Consider the following 18,873-nt stretch of genomic DNA (forward strand, 5'->3'; position numbering starts at 1 on the left):
TGCATTTGCACTTTAAAAATTTTGATAACAATTTGACTAGTTAATCATCTGAGGGAGTAAAAAATTTTGGTGTTACCTTTTCTGGGGCACTGACCTCTGCATCCTATGCTCTGTGAGCCCCATCCTGGGATATGGTCTCAGCTCTTAGATGTTGATATGTTTAATGACATATAGGGCTATATTGAGGAAAAATAATACCTACTCTGGCAAATTGTTATAAGGATTAAATGAGATAATTCAGAAAATAACTAGCCGAGGATCTGGCATATAATGAGTCCTTAGGAAGGTGAGGGATTTGGCTGTAGTATCTATCACCTTAAGGGTCTCCACAGTAAATCTGTGAATTTGGTTCACAGGGGCCATGCCCTCCTTTTCTCTCAGGGTTCTGTAAACATCCCTCTTCAAGCTAGAAGGGGTTTGAAAAGGACAGACAGGAGAAGCTTTCTCTTTGTTCAACAGCGTACAAGGAAGAGGTGCTCAATAAGTTGTTTTTTTCTTTCTTCTATATATCATTTTTAAATCTCCACTTTTCCTTTCTTCGCTAGCCCTTTCATCAGCCATTTTTTTCTCTCTCAATCTCTGTGTACACACACATACACACATACCCACACCACATACACATTTTAAGGCCTCCCATGACCCAGAGACCAAAGCCAGGGTTCCAATCTTTAAAGTCCATTCCTGGGGTGCTCTAGACTTTGCTTCTCTTCTCCCATGGTCTCATATTTCAATTTATTCCTTCTACTTGATTAAAGCTTAGAGAAGTTCCCTTCATCTGCTTACCCTTTATATGTTTTCATAAGGCCCTTTTCCAAGTTGTTGCACAAGAAGACACCTTCATTTTCTGCTTAAATTTTTTTTTTTGTTATTGTTTTTCTTTTTTTTTTTTAGAGATAGGGTTCTTGCTATGTTGACCAGGCTGGTCTCGAACTCCTAGCCTCAAGTGATCTTCCCATCTCAGTCTCCCAAAGTGTTGGGATTACAGGTGTGAGCCACTGCGCCTGGCGAAAAAAATTTTGTTTTTAGTATTTATTTTTTAGAGACAGGACCTTGCTCTGTCACCCAGGCTGGAGTGCATGGCACGATCATGACTTACTGTAGCCTTGAACTCCTGGGCACACACAATCCTCCCACCTCAGTCTCCCAAAATTAGGGTTACAGGGTTGAGCCACTGAGCCTAGCCTGAAACTTTAATCTTCAACACACTCCTGGTCTCTCCCATCTTTCCTATTAGTTTTCCTAGCTAACCACAGAGTTCTGACAGCTTTTCCTGGCCCTATGCTGAACACACATAAAATTTCCTCAATTTTGTGCAAGGCTCTGATGTGTGCTTCAATAAATTACTTGCCATTCTTAACAATACCTTACTGTTTGTTTCTCTTCAGCGAATGTTCTTTCACCCAAAGCCTACTGAAACCTGACAATGTGTTAAACACTGTCCTAGACATTGTGGATATAAAATGAATAAAGCACTATTTTTTATTTGTCAATTATACCTCAATAAAGCTCTTTCCGCCTAGGAGGAGTTCATTGTCTGGAAAGCAAAGGCAGATATGTAAACAAATATAGTGCAGAGTGCTAAGTATCACACTGTGATGTGAAGAAAAACTAATTTCTTCTAGGGAAGTTGACAAAAGATCTCATAGGAAGTGACATTTTCATTGGTCTTGAACCATAAGTAGGAGTTTGCCAACCAAAGGACAGGGGTGAGAGTGAGGGCAAGGGTAAAATAGCGCTTCCGAGGGAAGGGAATCCAGTGTGCAGAGGCTCTGAAATGACCGACGAAGATTCTGACGTGTTCAGGGAAGTCTGCTGGGTTTGGTGTGGTTCGGTGCATGGTGGAGTGATGGTGGGAGGTGTAAAGGGATGAAATTGAGAGGGCCCAGTTGAAGCAGGAGGATTGAATTTTATTCTAGAGGCAATGAGAGAAAGAGAAAACTGTTTAAGCAGGGGAGGAAACGATGAGGTTTGTCTCTTACTTGTTCGTTTCGTTACAGACCTCCGGGTTTTGGAAACTGAGGTGCTCTGCTTGCTTAATCAGAACAGCTCAGGCAGCCTCCGAGCTGAAACACGGCTTTTTTTTTTCAGGTCTAGAAACGGCATGTTTTCAATATACCCAGGGCTACTAAGTTTGATCCCAGTGCCCATTTGTGCTAATGACGTTGGCCAGGGACGCCAATTTACTACCCTGACCCTGTCCTTCAAATATTGTCTCTCTCTCTTGGGCTAGGGTTGGACATGTTCTGACAACTTCGTCTCTTTGAACCCCATTTTTCCGTTCTGATAATCTTTTTCTTCAGTTATGCTGACCATGTCTTTAAATACATTGCTAACGTTTTAGCTCATCCCACCCCACGTTTTAATCCCTCAGAGGCAGACAACGCTGACAGCCACGCCCACCCAAGAAATTTCCGAAACAGAAAGTTTGTCTGCAACAGCGCGCCGTACTGACGTAGCAGTGCGCAGGCGCAGTCCCGGCTCCTGGCGGCGTGTTCCTCTTTTCCTCGGTTCCCAGTGTTCTGGCAGGTAAAGGAACGCCAGCTCTTCGCCTGTCAGCGCGGCTTGTCCTTTGCTCCGGACGCGCGCTCCTCAGTCCTGCGGCTCCTGGGGTCGCTGCTACAGCCCGCACGCCTCCACCGGCTACAGACCCATGGCTGAGCGCGGGGAACTCGACTTGACCGGCGCCAAACAGAACACAGGAGTGTGGCTAGTCAAGGTAATGTTCGCGAGTCTCCCACTTGCGCTCCTCCTAACACAAGTATAGTTTAAGTAACTCGAACCTATCCCGCTCCGTGCGCCTCTTAAAGTTCTTTTACGGCTATCTCGTTAGAGCTTCACATATTTTGAGAGGCAGGAGTCATTGTTGTATCTGTTTGCAGATGAGGAAATTAGTTTAGGGACGCAAAGTGTCTTTCAGCCAGTTACTAGTCTGAATCTGCCTGGACTAGATCTCTTTCTCACGGCTTTCCTGGAGTCTTGTCTTGGTGTCCCCAGATTTGGACGGTGCATTTTATCCCAGACTGAAGAATTCCTTATATCTTCCCTTGGTGAAACTGGTTTTAGCCATGAGCCTGTGTGAGGTAGTTGAATGTCTACTTTCTGTACAGTTTTCTCGGCCAGAAAGTAGGTCTGGTCCCTGCCTACTCTTAAAAGTGTTCTCTTAGGTTGATGGTCCTTAATGAAGCTCTCAAAAGAGGCGAGAGAGCCCTGAACTCTCACAGGAGAGGTCAGGAGAGGTCATTGGACTGGAGTATTCTTTTAGAGCAGATTTGGGTCTCGTGAAACTGGCCGTCAATAAACGTTTTATGTGAAGACAGCAATTTTGGTTAGCTCACAGTGAGCACTATTTGTGCTTAATTGTTTCGTGTTGGGGAGTGTTTTCTCCTAGGGGAGTTTCATAATACTTAAGCATATTCAAAATGTGATCCTGAAAGTCGTTGAAACTTAAAATGTAAGGACTTTTGATTTCTTAATGCTTTAACTGTTTTATCACATGGCTGAGTTCTCGTCAATTAAATCTAAGAGGTCTTTCTTGTCGGCCTTCCTAAAACAGTTCCCTTATGATCATTTGCTAACACGACAGATCTGTATTACATTCTTCAAAGCACTTTTCACAGTGTAGAGTGATTTTGTGTTCATATGTTCAAAGTTGGTTACCTCTATCTTTCCAACACAAAATCACATTCTATGAGAACAAGATCTTTGCCTGTCATACCCAGAATAGTGTTTGGCACATGGTAATTACTCAACAAATAGATGAGGAATAAATGGATGACCTCTCATTCTTAAGCCCTCGCCTTAGTCTGTGGCACTCATTTGACTTATTTCCAAGCTCAGTGTGACTTAAAAGGGTGGATTAAATAGGCATTTCTCTCTCCAGCAGCATGTTAGTTGGGGGAGAGTCACTAAGGAGGAGATCGCCCTTACGGACTGAAGGAAAAAGCTTGAAAAAATGGTGTGACTTGAGATGGTGCCATTGTCCTAGGAGCATGGTGCCATTGTCCTAGGAGCATGGTAAATGCTCAATGTTTGCCTTACAGGATTTGGGTGGACACAGTGTATACCATGGGGAATGGAACAGAAATGCAAGACTCAAAATATATAATCAGCATGGCGTGTTGTGGAAAACAGAGAGAACCTAGAGCAGAAGATCTGTGTAGATGAAGATTGGGACCATATACTCAGATTGTCATATCATGAAACAGAGATGTTCTAACTTTAGTTTACAAGGAAGTAACGAACTTTTTGGAGGATTTGAGTGAGGTAGAGATGCCAGATATTTATTCAGGAAAAAAAAAAATGTTTGGCAGTGTGCAGTACGAATTAGAGGGGAAGGTAACCAGAGTCACAATTAGAAAATTATCACAGGATCGGGCTGGGCGTGGTGGCTCATGCCTGTAATCCCAGCACTTTGGGAGGCCGAGGCGGGTGGATCATGAGGTCAAGAGTTCGAGACCAGCCTGGCCAATATGGTGAAACCCCATCTCTACTAAAAATACAGAAATTAGCCAGTCGTGGTGGTGTGCGCCTGTAGTCCCAGCTACTTGGGAGGCTGAGGCAGAAGAATCGCTTGAAACCGGGAGGTGGAGGTTGCAGTGAGCCGGGATTGCTCCGTTGCACTCCAGCCTGGGCAGCAAAGCAAAAATTCCATCTCAAAAAAATAAATAAATTTTTAAAAAGTGTAATTTGTTGCTTAGAAAGTGTATCTTCATTCTCATCTAATCAGAATTTGAATTGAAGTACATATTGATTTCAAGTTTTTTCTCCTTCCATTAATATTTCCTATTAAAAATAATACCTTGAGTTCTGATCTTTGTTGCTAAATAATGTTTCTTCCTAGGATATCCCAGGGTTTATAGATCATCCTGTACATATTTAATTCCATCACTAGACAGGTATAGAACTGTGTAAATATAATAAGAACTATACATACAAGATCTCTGAGAGTTTTGAGTGGGAAAAAAATTAATGCTTCACCAGAACTGGGAAGACATCATAAAGAAGGTGACGTTTAAGAAGAGCCTATTTGGAGGTTGCAGTGAGTCAAGATTGTGCCACTGCATGCACTCCTGCCTGGGTGACAGAGTGACACCCTGTCTCAAAAAAAAAAAAAAAAAAAAAAGGATGTAAGTGTGATCTGGCTGGGACATCTGTCACCACATTAATCACCAGGGTTGATTTGGCTAATCTGGCTGGCTAGGCGGGTGTCCCCTTCCTCCCACACTGCTCCATGTATGTCCCTCCCGAAGCTGCACACATGACCAAAGAGGATGACCATCTGGATAGAGGAGGACTGGTCTTCAGTCAAGGATATATGTATGGCTGTACTCCCCTGCTAGAACCTCCAAAGAAGCTTTCAAGAAGAGCTTATGGAAGGTCGGGTGCAGTGGCTCGTGTCTGTAATCCCAGCACTTTGGGAGGACGAGGTGGGCGAATTGCTTGAGGCCAGGAGTTTGAGACCAGCCTGGGCAATATAGCAAAACCCTTTATCTACAAAAACTATAAAAAGTTAGCTGGGCATGATGGCGTACGCTTGTAGTCCCAGCTACTTGAGAGGCTGAGGTGGGAGGATCACTTGAGCCTAGGAGGTTGAGGCTGCAGTGAGCTGAGATCACACCCCTTGTACTCCAGGCTGGGTTACAGAGTGAAACCCTATCTAAAAAGAAAAAAAAAACCAAAACCTGCGGGCAGGACTGAGGATAAATAGTGTGTTTAGGAAAAAACAAATATAGTAGTAGATTGTTTACCAAAATAACAAAATATCCAGGACCTGTACTGTTCTGACCTAATGAAGTGCTATTTCTGGAATTTTGAATATATATATATTATTTTTGGCTGAGCACAGGGGACTTTATTGATGGCACATGACAAGGCAGGGCCCTCCCTCTACAGGGGGTCTGCATGGAAGCTGTGAAGAGGGGAGAGTCTTAGTGTGGTTGGTGACTTAGTATGGCAGGGACTCCCCAGCATTGAGGGCCTCTCTCTTCCTCTTGTTCTGTCGCTGGGGCTGGTGGTCCAGGGGTCTTACTCCTTAGAGGCCTGTGGGCCATGAGGTCCCCCACCCTGTTGCTGTAGCCAAATTCATTGTCTTACCAGGAAATGAGCTTGACAAAGTGGTCGTTGAGGGCAATGCCAGCCCCAGCATCTAAGGTGGCGCGCTCTCGGCTCACTGCAAGCTCCACATCCTGGGTTCAAGCGATTCTCCTGCCTCAGCCTCCTGAGTAGCTGGGACTACAGGCGCCCGCTACCATGCCCAGCTAATTTTTTGTATTTTTAGTAGAGACGGGGTTTCACCATGTTAGCCAGGATGGTTTCAATCTCCTGATCTCGTGATCCACCCGCCTCTGCCTCCCGAAGTGCTGGGATTACAGGCGTGAGCCACTGCACCCGGCCTCCCCACTGGCCTTTTTAAAAAATTATTTTTACGGCCAGGCGTGGTGGCTCACGCTTGTAATCGCAGCACTTTGGGAGGCTGAGGGGGGTGGATCACCTGAGGTCGGGAGTTCCAGACCAGCCTGACCACCATGCCTGACTAATTTTTGTATTTTTAGTAGAGATGGGGTTTTTTTTTTTTGTTAGTTTGTTTTTGTTTTTGAGATGGAGTCTCACCCTGTCACCCAGGCTGGTGTGCAATGGCACAGTCTTGGCTCACTGTAACCTTTGCCTCCCGTGTTCAAGCTATTCTCCTGCCTCAGCCTCCCAAATAGCTGGGATTACAGGCATGCGCCACCACACCCAGCTAATTTTTTGTATCTTTAGTAGAGATGGGGTTTCACTATGTTGGCCAGGATGGTCTCGAACACCTGACCTTGTGATCTGCCTGCCTTGGCCTCCCAAAGTGCTGAGATTACAGGCATGAGCCACTGTGCCCAGCCGAGACAGGGTTTCACCATGTTGGCCAAGGTGGTCTTGAACTCCTGATTTCAAGTGATCCACCCACCTTGGCCTCCCAAAGTACTGGGATTATAGGCGTGAGCCACCGTTCCCGGCTAGCTTTCATTTTTTCACAGACAGGCAAGCACCTGGACGTTGGTGGCCAAAGAGAAAGTTATATACAAGGGAGAGATGAAACTGGAATGGGTGGTATCCTAAAGCCTTGCAGATAGTAGGAGAAAAAGGAACTTAACATTTCTTGTGTAGTGAGTATTTTGCAAAGCAAACCTATAAAGTAGGTACTAATTATCTGTATTTTTCAGATGATAAAATTTAAGGTTAGGGAGGTTAATTATCTTGCCTAAGCATGGAAATAGTGATTCAAATTTGTTAGGCGAAAAGCTTTGCCATAGACATTTTTTTTCCCCTTTGTGTCTCCCTGTTTTGTTTTTTTTTTTTTTTTTTTTGAGACGGAGTGTCACCCTTTTGCCAGGCTGGAGTGCAGTGGCGCAGTCTTGGCTCACTGCAGCCTCCACCTTGCAGGTTCAAGCGATTCTCCTGCCTTAGCCTCCCGAGTAGCTGGGACTACAGGTGCGGGCCACCACACCCAGCTAATTTTTGTATTTTTAGTAGAGATGGGGTTTCACTGTGTTGGCCAGGATGGTCTCGATCTCTTGACCTCGTTCATGATCTGCTCGTCTCGGCCTCCCAAAGTACTGGGATGACAGGTGTGAGCCACTGTGCCCAGCCCCCTTTGTGTCTGTTCAATGGGTTATCTCCCTAGAGATTCAGACGTGAGGTGGGGACTTCATTTTTATGTCTTTGGTCTTGTCAGCTCTGTATCTTGAAGTTCAAGGAAACATGGGAATAAATGCTGCGTGTCATAGATTGGGTTCCCTGAGCAGCTGATTTTGAGATGGAGACAGGGATTTATTAGCGAGTACTCTTGGGATCAGCACGTATGGAAGGAAAAGGATTTAAGCAAGATTGGGTAGAGCATGTAAGGCAGTCTCAATGAAAAGCCAGGACGATTCCACAGGGAGCCCTCCAGAGCTGTCCTCCTGTCCCAGCCAGTCAGTGGATATGGTTTGCCCCAGTAAGTGGGCGTGACCTTGAGCAAGGGGTCTTTCTTTAGTGGAGGCAATTTCAAAGAGGCCTAATAGCTGAGGGCTGTCTGCTGGCCACACTCTCAGCAGCTGTAGGAATAATGCCCTCAGTGCTGAAGGGGGAATCTGGGTGTCACATCATGGTGTCCACTTCAGTGCTTTTAATTTTCTGGGAGAAACAGGGCTTTAGAGGCTAGCAGTTGGGGAACTGGGTATTTGATGAAGCAAAGTTGGCAAAGAAGCACCTTGGCTTCAAAGGCAAGAACGACTTTCTTTCTTTTTTTTTTTTTTTTTGAGATGGAGTTTCACTCTGTCGCCCAGTCTGGAGTACAATGGTGTGATCTTGGTTCACTGCAAGCTCCGCCTCCCGGCTTCAAGCGATTCTCCTGCCTCAGCCTCCTGAGTAGCTGGGATTACAGGCATGCACCACCACTCCTGGCTAATTTTTGTATTTTTAGTAGAGACGGGGTTTCACCGTGTTAGCCAGGATGGTCTCGAATTCCTGACCTCGTGATCCCCCTGCCTTGGCCTCTCAAAGTGCTGGGATTACAGGCGTAAGCCACCGTGCCCAGCGACAAGAACGACTTTCTTATGCTGCCCAGTTTGAGTGAATGGGTGGGCAGATTGATTCATCCCACAAGCTTTCAGTGATTGCTAGGCTCTGAGTATGTCACAGTGAACAAAATGGACATGGTATATACTGTGTAAACTACGACTTATAGCCCAGTATAGGAGACAGACATCAGTCAAATATTGGTCTTAGCAAAAACAATTATTTTCAGAGAAGGACACTGAAGCAAGGAATATTGTTCTGTGCATGTGAATAACAAGGGACTTGTCCTGGTCTAGGAAGTCAAGGGAGGTTTCCCTGAGGAAATTATGCTGTAATGAGTTATTTTCTGTCGCTTTCTCTGGTATTGGGAAATCTAAGCAACCATACCCTGTTGTATTTATTACCTTGTCTCCATCTGATTTTCAGTAATGAGTAAGATAGTGGAAATAACATAGATACCTCGTAAATGATATGTTGACAATGGTGTTTGGAGCCTTGAAACCATATATACTGTCATTTTTTTCTTCCTCTCCCTCCCTCTTTTCAGACTTAATAGGCCGGGACTTCTGGGAAGCCAGTTTCTGTAAGTTCATGGTGTAGACAGTTACATATAATTAATGTGCTATTATTATTTTTTTTTATTGCAAGGGTATAGTATTTTAGAACCTTTGAATTAAATAAGCTGGTGGGCTTACCTGGGAATCTACAGTTTTATTATAATAATGAAGACAGTGCAATATGAGCTGCAAACTTGTTTTTGTCCATTAACTTCTGGAACACAATCTGCTCTTTTTTTTGTCTTTCTTTTTGAGACAGGGTCTCTCTCTCTCCCAGGCTGGAATGAAGTGCTGTGAATTCAGCTCACTGTAACCTCTGCCTCCTGGGCTGCAGTGATACTCTTGCCTCAGCCTCCTGAGTAGCTGGAACTATATATAGGCATGTGTCACCAAGCCCAGCTAATTTTTTTTCTTTTTGTGGAGACAGGGTTTCACCATGTTGCCCAGGCTGATCTCAAATTCCTGGACTCAAGCAGTCCACCCACATTGGCCTTCCGAAGTGCTAGAGTATTGGGATTATGGCATGAGCTGCCATCCCTGGCCTTTTTTTTTTTTTTGGAGATGGAGTCTTGCTCTTGTTGCCCAGGCTGGGCGTGCAGTGGCACGATCTTGGCTCACTACAACCTCCGCCTCCTGGGTTCAAGTGATTCTCGTGTCTCAGTCTCCTGAGTAGCTGGGATTACAGGCGCCTGCCACCACGCCCAGCTAATTTTTGTATTTTTGGTAGAGACGGGGTTTTGCCATGTTGGCCAGGCTGGACTCGAACTCCTGACCTTGTGATCTGCCCGCCTCAGCCTCCCAAAGTGCTAGGATTACAGGCATGAGCCACTGTGCCTGGCACCCCTGGCATTTTTTTTTTTTTTGAGACGGAGTCTTGCTCTGTCACCCAGGCTGGAGTGCAGTGGCGCGATCTCGACTCACTGCAAGCTCCGCCTCCTGGATTCACGTCATTCTCCTGCCTCAGCCTCCCAAAGTGCTAGGATTACAGGCATGAGCCACTGTGCCTGGCACCCCTGGCATTTTTTTTTTTTTGAGACGGAGTCTTGCTCTGTCACCCAGGCTGGAGTGCAGTGGCGCGATCTCGACTCACTGCAAGCTCCGCCTCCTGGATTCACGTCATTCTCCTGCCTCAGCCTCCCGAGTAGCTGAGACTACAGGTGCCCGCCACCATGCCCGGCTAATTTTTTTGTATTTTTAGTAGAGATGGGGTTTCACCATGTTAGCTAGGATGGTCTTGATCTCCTGACCTCGTGGTCCACCCGCCTCAGCCTCCCAAAGTGCTGGGATTACAGGTGTGAGCCACCGCGCCCGGCCTCCCCCCTGGCCTTTTTAAAAAATTATTTTTGCAGCCGGGCACGGTGGCTCATGCCTGTAATTGCAGCACTTTGGGAGGCCGAGGTGGGCAGATCCTGAGGTCAGGAGTTCGAGACCAGCCTGACCAACATGGTGAAACCCCATCTCTACTAAAAATACAAAAATTAGGTGGGTGTGGTGGGGAGTGCCTGTAATCCCAACTACTCGGGAGGCTGAGGCAGGAGAATCGCTTGCACCTGAGGGGCGGAGGTTGCAGTGAGCCGAGATCGCACCATTGCACTCCAGCCTGGGTGACACAGTGAGACTCCGTCTCAAAAAAAAAAAAAATTGTATTTTATTTTATTTTTTGAGAAAGAGTCTCGCTCTGTCACCCAGGCTGGAGTGCAGTGGCATGTGATCATGATTCACTGTAGCCTCAAACTCCTGGGCTCAAACGATCCTTCTGCCTCAACCTCCCAAGTACCTTGGATTACAGGTGTGTACTACTATGCCTAGATAATTTTTAAATTTTTTGTAGAGATGGGGTCCCTGTATGTTGCCCAGGGTGGTCTCGAACTCCTGGGCTCAAGTGATCCTCCCTCTTCAGCCTCCCAAAGTGCTGAGATTATAGGTGTGAGCCACCATGCCTGACACAATGTTTTTAAGTTGGCAATTGCTTGTATTAGGTATAATTTGTTGTACTGAATTTGATTCTTAAATTTGCTTTAATGTATGATATATAGTTACTTTCCCTTGAAGTGCTTTCTTGTTTGAAGGCCTAAATTGTAGTCTCCAGTAGTTTGATCACAGAAAATCCTGATCTGGTTAATATGTTGAAGAAGTATGATCTCATTTAAGAGTTCCAAAGCTTCCAAACATTCTTGTGTTCTCTTTAAGAGCATTTCAGAGTATAGCAGTTAGGGCAAAGTAGTAGGTTAGAAAATGCCCTACTCCACTATTTGCATTTTGTCCTCTTCCTATTTATTTATTTATTTATTTATTTATGACAGAGTCTTACACTGTCACCCAGGCTGGAGTGCAGTGGCACGATCATGGTTCACTGCGGTGTCGACCTCCCTGGGCTTAGGCGATCCTCGCACCTCAGCCTCCCGAGTAGTTGGGACTACAGGCACACACCACCACACCTGGCTAATTTTTGTATTTTTTGTAGAGTTGGGGTTTTGCAATGTTGCCCAGGCTGGTCTCGAACACCTGTGCTCAAATGATCCACCCACCTCAGCCTCCCAAACTGCTGGGATTATAGGCGTGAGCCACCATGCCCAGCCCTTCCCCCTTATTTTAAGGTGGATCTCTGAACTGAGACTTCCCTCTGAGAATGAAATGAAGTGTAGTAAATTATATATCCTAGGTATATTCCAGTATTGACCATCATTGCTGTTACATTAGTGTTTCTTCAATATCCAGTCATTAAAATAACTATTCTTCTATTCTAGATGTTAGAGATATGACAGTAAACAAAATTACAATATCTGCCTATTCAGATACGTTCTAATTAGATTACGTTTTAATGAGGAGGGAGAATAGACAATAAGCAAATACATTTAAAGCAGATGATAAGTGCTCTGAAGAAAAATAAAACAAGGTCAAGGATCTATAAAGTAACTGGTGATGCTGTTTTAAATAGGGCGGGAAAGGACCTCACTGATAAGATGGTCTTTAAGCAGAGACGTAAAGAATTTATGCGCTTGCCCTTGCAGATACCCATGGGAAGAGTGTTCTGGACAGAAATAACAGCAAATGGGTCTTTAGATGGGATGTCACCGCAAATGTTCACAGGTCTGTGTGGTTTGAGTAAGGTGAGAGGGAGAGTAGGAGTTGAAGATATGGGATAGGATCATCCAGGGGACTGGGTCACCTAAGACATTATAGGATTTTTCTTCTGAGTGTGATGGGAAGCCAGTAGCCATGGAGAGGCAGCATGGCATGGTGACTAAAATCGTGGACTGTGGAGTCGACTGCTTAGGTTAGAATCCTAGCTTCACCGCTAGTGATTGTGAGACTTTGGGCAAATAATAGCTTTTTGGTGCTTCAGTTTCTGCAGTTGCAAAATAGAATGATGATAGGGCTGTTATAAGGATTAAATGTAGTAATATTTGTAAAGTGTTTAGAAAAGTGTCTGGTAAACATAGTAAGCACTATGTAGACGTCTGTTAAATAAATGGAAATGTTTTGAGCAGAACAGTATCATCTGACTTAGGTTTTAAGATGACCATTCTGGCTGCTTTATTGAGAATAAACTGTACATGGGCAAAAGTGGAAGCAAGGAAATCAGGAGGCTGTTAAAATAATAATTATTCAAGAGATGACGGTGGCTTGGGCTAGAGTAGTAACTTGAGTTGGTGAGAAAAGGCTGGAGTTGGATATAATTTGAAGATGTTGACAGGATGTATCAGTTGACTGGATTAAAAATATTCAGGATGACTCCAAGGTTTCAGCCTGAGTGCTTGGAAGAATGGAGTTGCCTTTTATTAAGATACGGAAAATTGCAGCAGGAGCAAGGTTTACGAGGGAGAAATGAGTTCTAGTATGGAGATTTTCAGTTTGAAATGCTTACTGAATATTAAGATGGAGAGTTTGAGTAGGCAGTTGGATAAATAAATTGAGACTTTAGGGGAGAACCTGAGCTTGTTGTAAGTTTGAGAGTTGTCATACAGATGGTATTTAAAGCCACGAGACTGGATGAAGTTACATAAGATTGAGAGTATACAGGGCCGGGCGCGGTGGCTCACGCCTGTAATCCCAGCACTTTGGGAGGCCGAGGTGGGTGGATCACCTGAGGTCAGGAGTTCGAGACCAGCCTGACCAACATGGAGAAACCCCGTCTCTGCTAAAATACAAAATTAGCTGAGGCAGGAGAATCGCTTGAACCCGGAAGGCAGAGGTTGTGGTGAGCCGAGATCGCGCCGTTGCACTCCAGCCTGGGCAACAAGAATGAAACTCTGTCTCAGAAAAAAAAAAAAAAAAGAGTATACAGAGAAGAGGGGGGATCCAAGGACTGAATCCAGTGCCCACTGAAGTTAAGAGGCCAGAAAGATGAGAATCTAGATGTGGAGACCAAAAAGGAGAGTCCAGAGAAGTAGAGGGAGAAATCTAGAGAATGTGATTACTCAGATGCCAAGTGAATAAAGTATTTGAAGGAATAGGAAATAATTCTCAAATATTGTTGATAAGTATGAGAGATGGGGACTAAACATTGACTTGGCAATTTGGAGATCCTAATAACCCTGTGATCAGTTTCAGTGGCGTGGTAGGGAGGAAAGCCTATCTAGAGTAAGTTCAAAACAAAGTGGCAGAGGAGTAAGTGTAGACAGCTGACATAGAGAACTCTCTCAAGGAGTTTTGCCATAAAGAGAGGCAGAGGACCAGGCACGGTGGCTCATGCCTGTAATCCCAGCACCTTGGGAGTCTGAGGTGGGATGATCCCTTGAGTCCAGAAGTTTGAGACCAGGCTGGGCAATGTGGTGAGATTTCATCTCCACAAAAAATACAAAACTTAGCTGGGCATGGTGGTGCACACCTGTAGTTCAGCTACTTGGGAGGCTGAGGTGGGAGGATCGTTGGAGCCCAGGAGGTGGAGGTTGCAGTGAGCCAAAATTGTAAATCCACTCTGGGTGACAGAATGAGACCCTGTCTCAAAAAAAAAAAAAAAAAAAAGAGAAAAAGAAAAGGTAGAGAAATCAGATACTGGGTGGGAATGATTATTAAGTCTGCCCTTTCCAAGGTGCATGCTCTTGAGCAAATTTATAAGCCTCCCTATGCCTTAGTTTCCTTATCTGTAAAATGAAGACACTAATAGGATTGTGTGAGAAGTAGATGATTAATATATTTACAGCATTTAGAAGAGTGCTTGTTGCTTAATGTATTAATTATCTATTGGTATATAACCTGTTACCACGGACTTAGTAGTTTAAAACAATATGCATTTATTATTTCACAGTTTCTGTGGGCTGGGACTCCTGGCATGGCTTAGTTGGCTCCTTTGCTTCAGAGTCTCTCACTGGCGATAGTCAAGGTGTCAGCCAGGGTTGGATTCTCATCTGAAGTTTTGACTGGGGAAATATTGTTTCCAAGCTTATGTGGTTGGTAGAATTCAGTTCCTCCAGGGTTGTTGGACTTAAGAGTCCAAGTTCCTAGCTGACTCTTGGCTAAAGCTTGTCATTAGTGTTTTTTTGTTTTGTTTTGTTTTGTTTTTGCCACATCGGCCTCTTCGGTATGGCAGATTTCTAAAACAGAGTGTGCAGACTGAGAAAGCAATGAGAGAAGACAGAAGTCATAATCTTATGTAACCTAATTACAGAAGTGAAGTCCCATCACTTTTGCCCTGAGTCACAGATACTAAGGGTGTACTTGAAGGAAAGATGTCCTTGGTTACATAACAGGGAAAGAAATTCAGTGTACAAGTGGAGAGACTGGCCATTGTTTATCCATTGTTTAAAGAGGGTAAAGCAAGTAAAAGGATCCAATTGTGGCTAGGTGGTAGATGTAGAAGTTTAGATTTGATGGTTTGCTTTTTCTCGGTGGAAGAGGAAGTCAGGTCAGCACAGAGGGAGGAGGAAGGAAGAGGTGTTCTAGGTTCCAGAAGTGAAAAGAGAACATTTGAATAATCAGGAGTGAGGGACCGAATTGACTAGGGAGATGTAGTTAAGTTGCCAGGTGTCACTAAGGGCTCACTTGATGTTTGTAGCCATGTGTTTAATGTGAGACCAGCTAGCATGATCGAGAGCTTTCCTTCAGCTGCTCAGGTGCAAGTGTGGCAGAGAAGAGGTATAACACAATAAAATAAAACCACAGATAAATGATAAATTAATAAAGAGAAGTAGAGATTGGCTTTAATCAGGATTAAGGTTTTGCCACACTAGTATGACGGAGGAAGATAGGGGCAAGAGAATGATTATAATGATGGGCCATGGAATCTAGTTTCATTAAAGAGAGAAACGAGGACATAGCAGATGGGGGACAGTGAGAAGATGTTAATTAGAGTCAGCGAATTGAAGGGTTAGAAGAATTGTTGGGAGTCAAAGTGAGGCGGGAAATTAAACAAAGAAAAATAAAATTAAAAAGAGAAATAAGCTTTCCTGTATTAGGCTGACTTGTCCCAGAGACAGTAACGGGCACAGCCCAGACCCAGGGAAAGTCTTGATAATACTATCTATCTAAGAAGCCAGGACACAAAGGAATGTGCTCTGGAGACTCTCCCAGCACTCCCTCAACATAGGGAGAAGAAAAACAAATTTTCCTTTGTTTTATGGTATGAGTTTATAAATTCCGTTCTCTGTAACCGGTGACTTCAAGTATTCTGTTTTATCTAAGCAGTGGAGTGATCATAAACCGTCTGAGCAGGCCACCTGGGCGCCATAGTGAAGGCCATGGAATAAGCCATGCTAGGCACTAGGCAAACCTAGATAATGGACATCTGGGCTGCATAGCAACGGTCACGTGTAATCCTGAGTTATGAACCTGTTACAATTTGATTAACTGTCTTTGTCCCGCCTCTGTATCCCTGCATTTGCGCCACTGTAAGCCTGCTTGAAGCTAGCCCACCCCTTTTTAAAGTATGTATAAAAGTCAAGTGCTGTCTTTGTTCTGGGCCCAGTCTTTGGATGTTAAGTCCACTGGGTCTGAGTGCACTCATTAAAGATATCCTCCTGTATACACCCCATGGTCTCTCTCTGGTCCTCCTGATTCCGCAACAAAAGTAATAAGGAGACAGCTAGGAATTTAGGAGATGGTGCTCAGGATGGTTGCTTGAAATACAGATTATGAAAGGGATACTGTTGTTAAGAATGAGAAGTTCATAGTATATCTAGCAGATAATGTCGTGGACATTTGCTTCTTTAACCAGTATCCATTTACTTTTACATTGTTGCAGAATCTTGATTGTGCTTGTGGAAACCACTGTTTCCACTTTTCAATCTGTGTGATTTTAATGGTATTGACTACCCTTCCCCAAAGATGTCATTGACTCAGGCTGGCCAGTGAAGTATCTCATCCCTGGGCACAGTGATAGGTCCAAGGAAAGGCACACACCCTTGTCAGCTTCATGAAAGACAAATTTTCGCTAGGGACTTCTGGGAAGAAGACTTGTGCTCTTCAGGAGCTGCCTCTGCCATCTTGCTACCTGAGGTGGGGGTCTGCCAAATAACTAAGTTAACATGGGGGAGGGATAGATAAGAAATAGTGAAAGAGTCCTGAGGGCATCATTTGAGCCCTTAATGAAGCCACCTTAAAGCTACCTCTGGAATTTTTTGTTATTTGGCACATGAAATCCTCTTTAAGTGGGTTTTCTATCACCTGTAATTAAAGGAGACCGAATGGGTAGATACAGTCATCATAAGGAGTTTGCCAAATCCTCTAAGCTTGTTTGGATGGAGTACAGTGTAGTGGAAGTTTTGTTGATATGGAATCTTCAAAATCCTCTTTCCCTTAGATCTATTACATATTCTTCTTTAGCACGTATACCCTTGTGAGAGGGAGTATGGTCTAGTGAAGAGAGCAGAAGACCAGTCTGGAGTTGAGTCTTGAATCTGATCCTGGCTACCTGAGTTATTTCAACCCTCTGAACTCTCAGTTTTCTCATCTGTAGGATGAGGAGAATGTGATTTTGCAGGGTGATTGGAAGGATGAAACGGGATAATGGATGTTTCACATGGTACCTGACTGACTCTAGTATATTGTCTAACTTTTTTTTTTTTTTTTTTGAGACAAGAGTCTCTGTCACCCAGGCTGGAGTGCAGTGGTGTAATCTCAGCTCACTGCAACTTCCACCTCCTGGGTTCAAGCAATTCTCATGCCTTAGTCTTCCAAGTAGCTTGGACCACAGGCATGTGCCTGCGCCCAGCTCATTTTTGTATTTTTAGTAGAGATGGGATTCCGCCATGATGGCCAGGCTGGTCTAGAACTCCTGACCTCAAGTGATCTGCCTGCCTTGGCCTCCCAAAGTGTTGGGATTACAGGAGCGAGCCACCACACCCCGTGAACCCATAATATTTAATAGTTGTTCAGTAACTTTATTTATTTATTTTTTCGAGACGGAGTCTTGCAATCTTGGCTCACTGCAACTTCCGCCTCCCAGGTTCAAGCAAGTCTCCTGCCTCAGCCTCCCGAGTAGCTGGGATTACAGGCACGCACGACCATGCCCGGCTAATTTTTGTATTCTTAGTAGAGGTGGGGTTTCACCATGTTGGTCAGGCTGGTCTTGAACTCATGACCTCGTGATCCACTCGCCTTGGCCTTCCAAAGTGCTGGGATTACAGGCGTGAGCCATCGCGCCCAGCCCTGTTCAGTAACTTCTAATATGAAGAGTGCATACATAATTGAACAAATGCCATCAGGGGCTTCTTTTCACCCTTCTGTTCCTGAATTTTTGCTGCACCAAGGTACTGCAATTTATTTGACTAGTGGTCAAGTCGTGTTTTTTTGCACATGAAGTACTGCTAGGTAGAATTTCTTTCCTTAGCTTTGGCAGCTGGACTGTCACTCCAAATTTATCATGAAAAAATAACGACACTTGACACTTACTGAGTAATTGCTACCTGAGTTATTAATTGTTACTAATTGTTATTAATTGTTATTAATTGTTACCTGAGTGTGTAAGGTATTATGCTTTATACTTGATGTATCTCATTTACTCCTAATAATAGGATAGCTTTCAAGGTATGCCCTGATTCCAGAGTCCAGATTACTTTTTAGAAGAAATGAGATAAGGTATATAATAGGGATTCAGCATATATCATCCACTTCTCCTTTTTGAGAATTAAAGTCCTTCTTATTGCATGTATCCAGTTACAACACAATATAGTGTATTGGTTAAGAACACAGACCCTGGAGGCAGACTGCCTGGGTTCGAATCCTGTCTCCATCTTTACTAATTGTATAACCTTGAGTAAATTGTATAGTCCCTGAGTGCCTCAAATTCATCACCTGTAAAATGGGGGTAATAGTACCTGTTCCATAGAGATGTGAGGATTAAATGTGTCAATCTATATAAAGTGCTTACAACAGTGTCAGGAAGGCAGGATTATATAAATGTTAGCTATGCTGTTTAATAATCCTTTTATATTAGCAGCTTCTTCTTCACAGTAGTCGAAGTTACAATTTTCTACATAATAAAACTTGACTTTTGAAATAATCTTAAGCCCAGTGGTGTTTCTAAATAATGCTGTTACTATAGTGAGTGCTGTTCTCTTCTGAGAAGCCTTTTCTGGTAGCCTTTCTCTTCTGTGACCTTTAATTGGACTTATTTGGGAAGATAAGTTGGTGCTTTATTATTGTTAGGTTGTTTGACCTATGTTAGTTTTGTGTTGCCACCTCGATTAACTTTAAGTTCTTTGAGAGCCAAAATCATTTTTTACGTGTCTTAGTATTTCATGTAGTGTAAAACATACAGTGATAACTTGATAATGATGCCTTATTAGAGGCAGAAAATAAAAATAGAAGCAATATATCATTTTATGTTTGAAAAGATCTGTTA

The 18,873-nt window shown here is 43.9% G+C and overlaps 1 protein-coding gene across 1 annotated transcript in view; it reads left to right on the forward strand.

Moving 5' to 3' along the window:
* Positions 1-1,648: 1,648 nt before the first annotated feature.
* The window catches only part of GTF2F2 (general transcription factor IIF subunit 2), a 167,943-nt gene continuing 150,718 nt past the window's right edge, over positions 1,649-18,873 (forward strand). Inside the window, exon 1 of the mRNA XM_002824236.6 lies at positions 1,649-2,716. Within this exon, the coding sequence (XP_002824282.1) occupies positions 2,651-2,716 (66 nt within the window). The 5' untranslated portion in view covers positions 1,649-2,650. The remainder of the gene's footprint in view (positions 2,717-18,873) is intronic.

Source organism: Pongo abelii, chromosome 14 (genome assembly GCF_028885655.2).
Source record: "Pongo abelii isolate AG06213 chromosome 14, NHGRI_mPonAbe1-v2.0_pri, whole genome shotgun sequence".
Lineage (NCBI taxonomy): Eukaryota > Metazoa > Chordata > Mammalia > Primates > Hominidae > Pongo > Pongo abelii.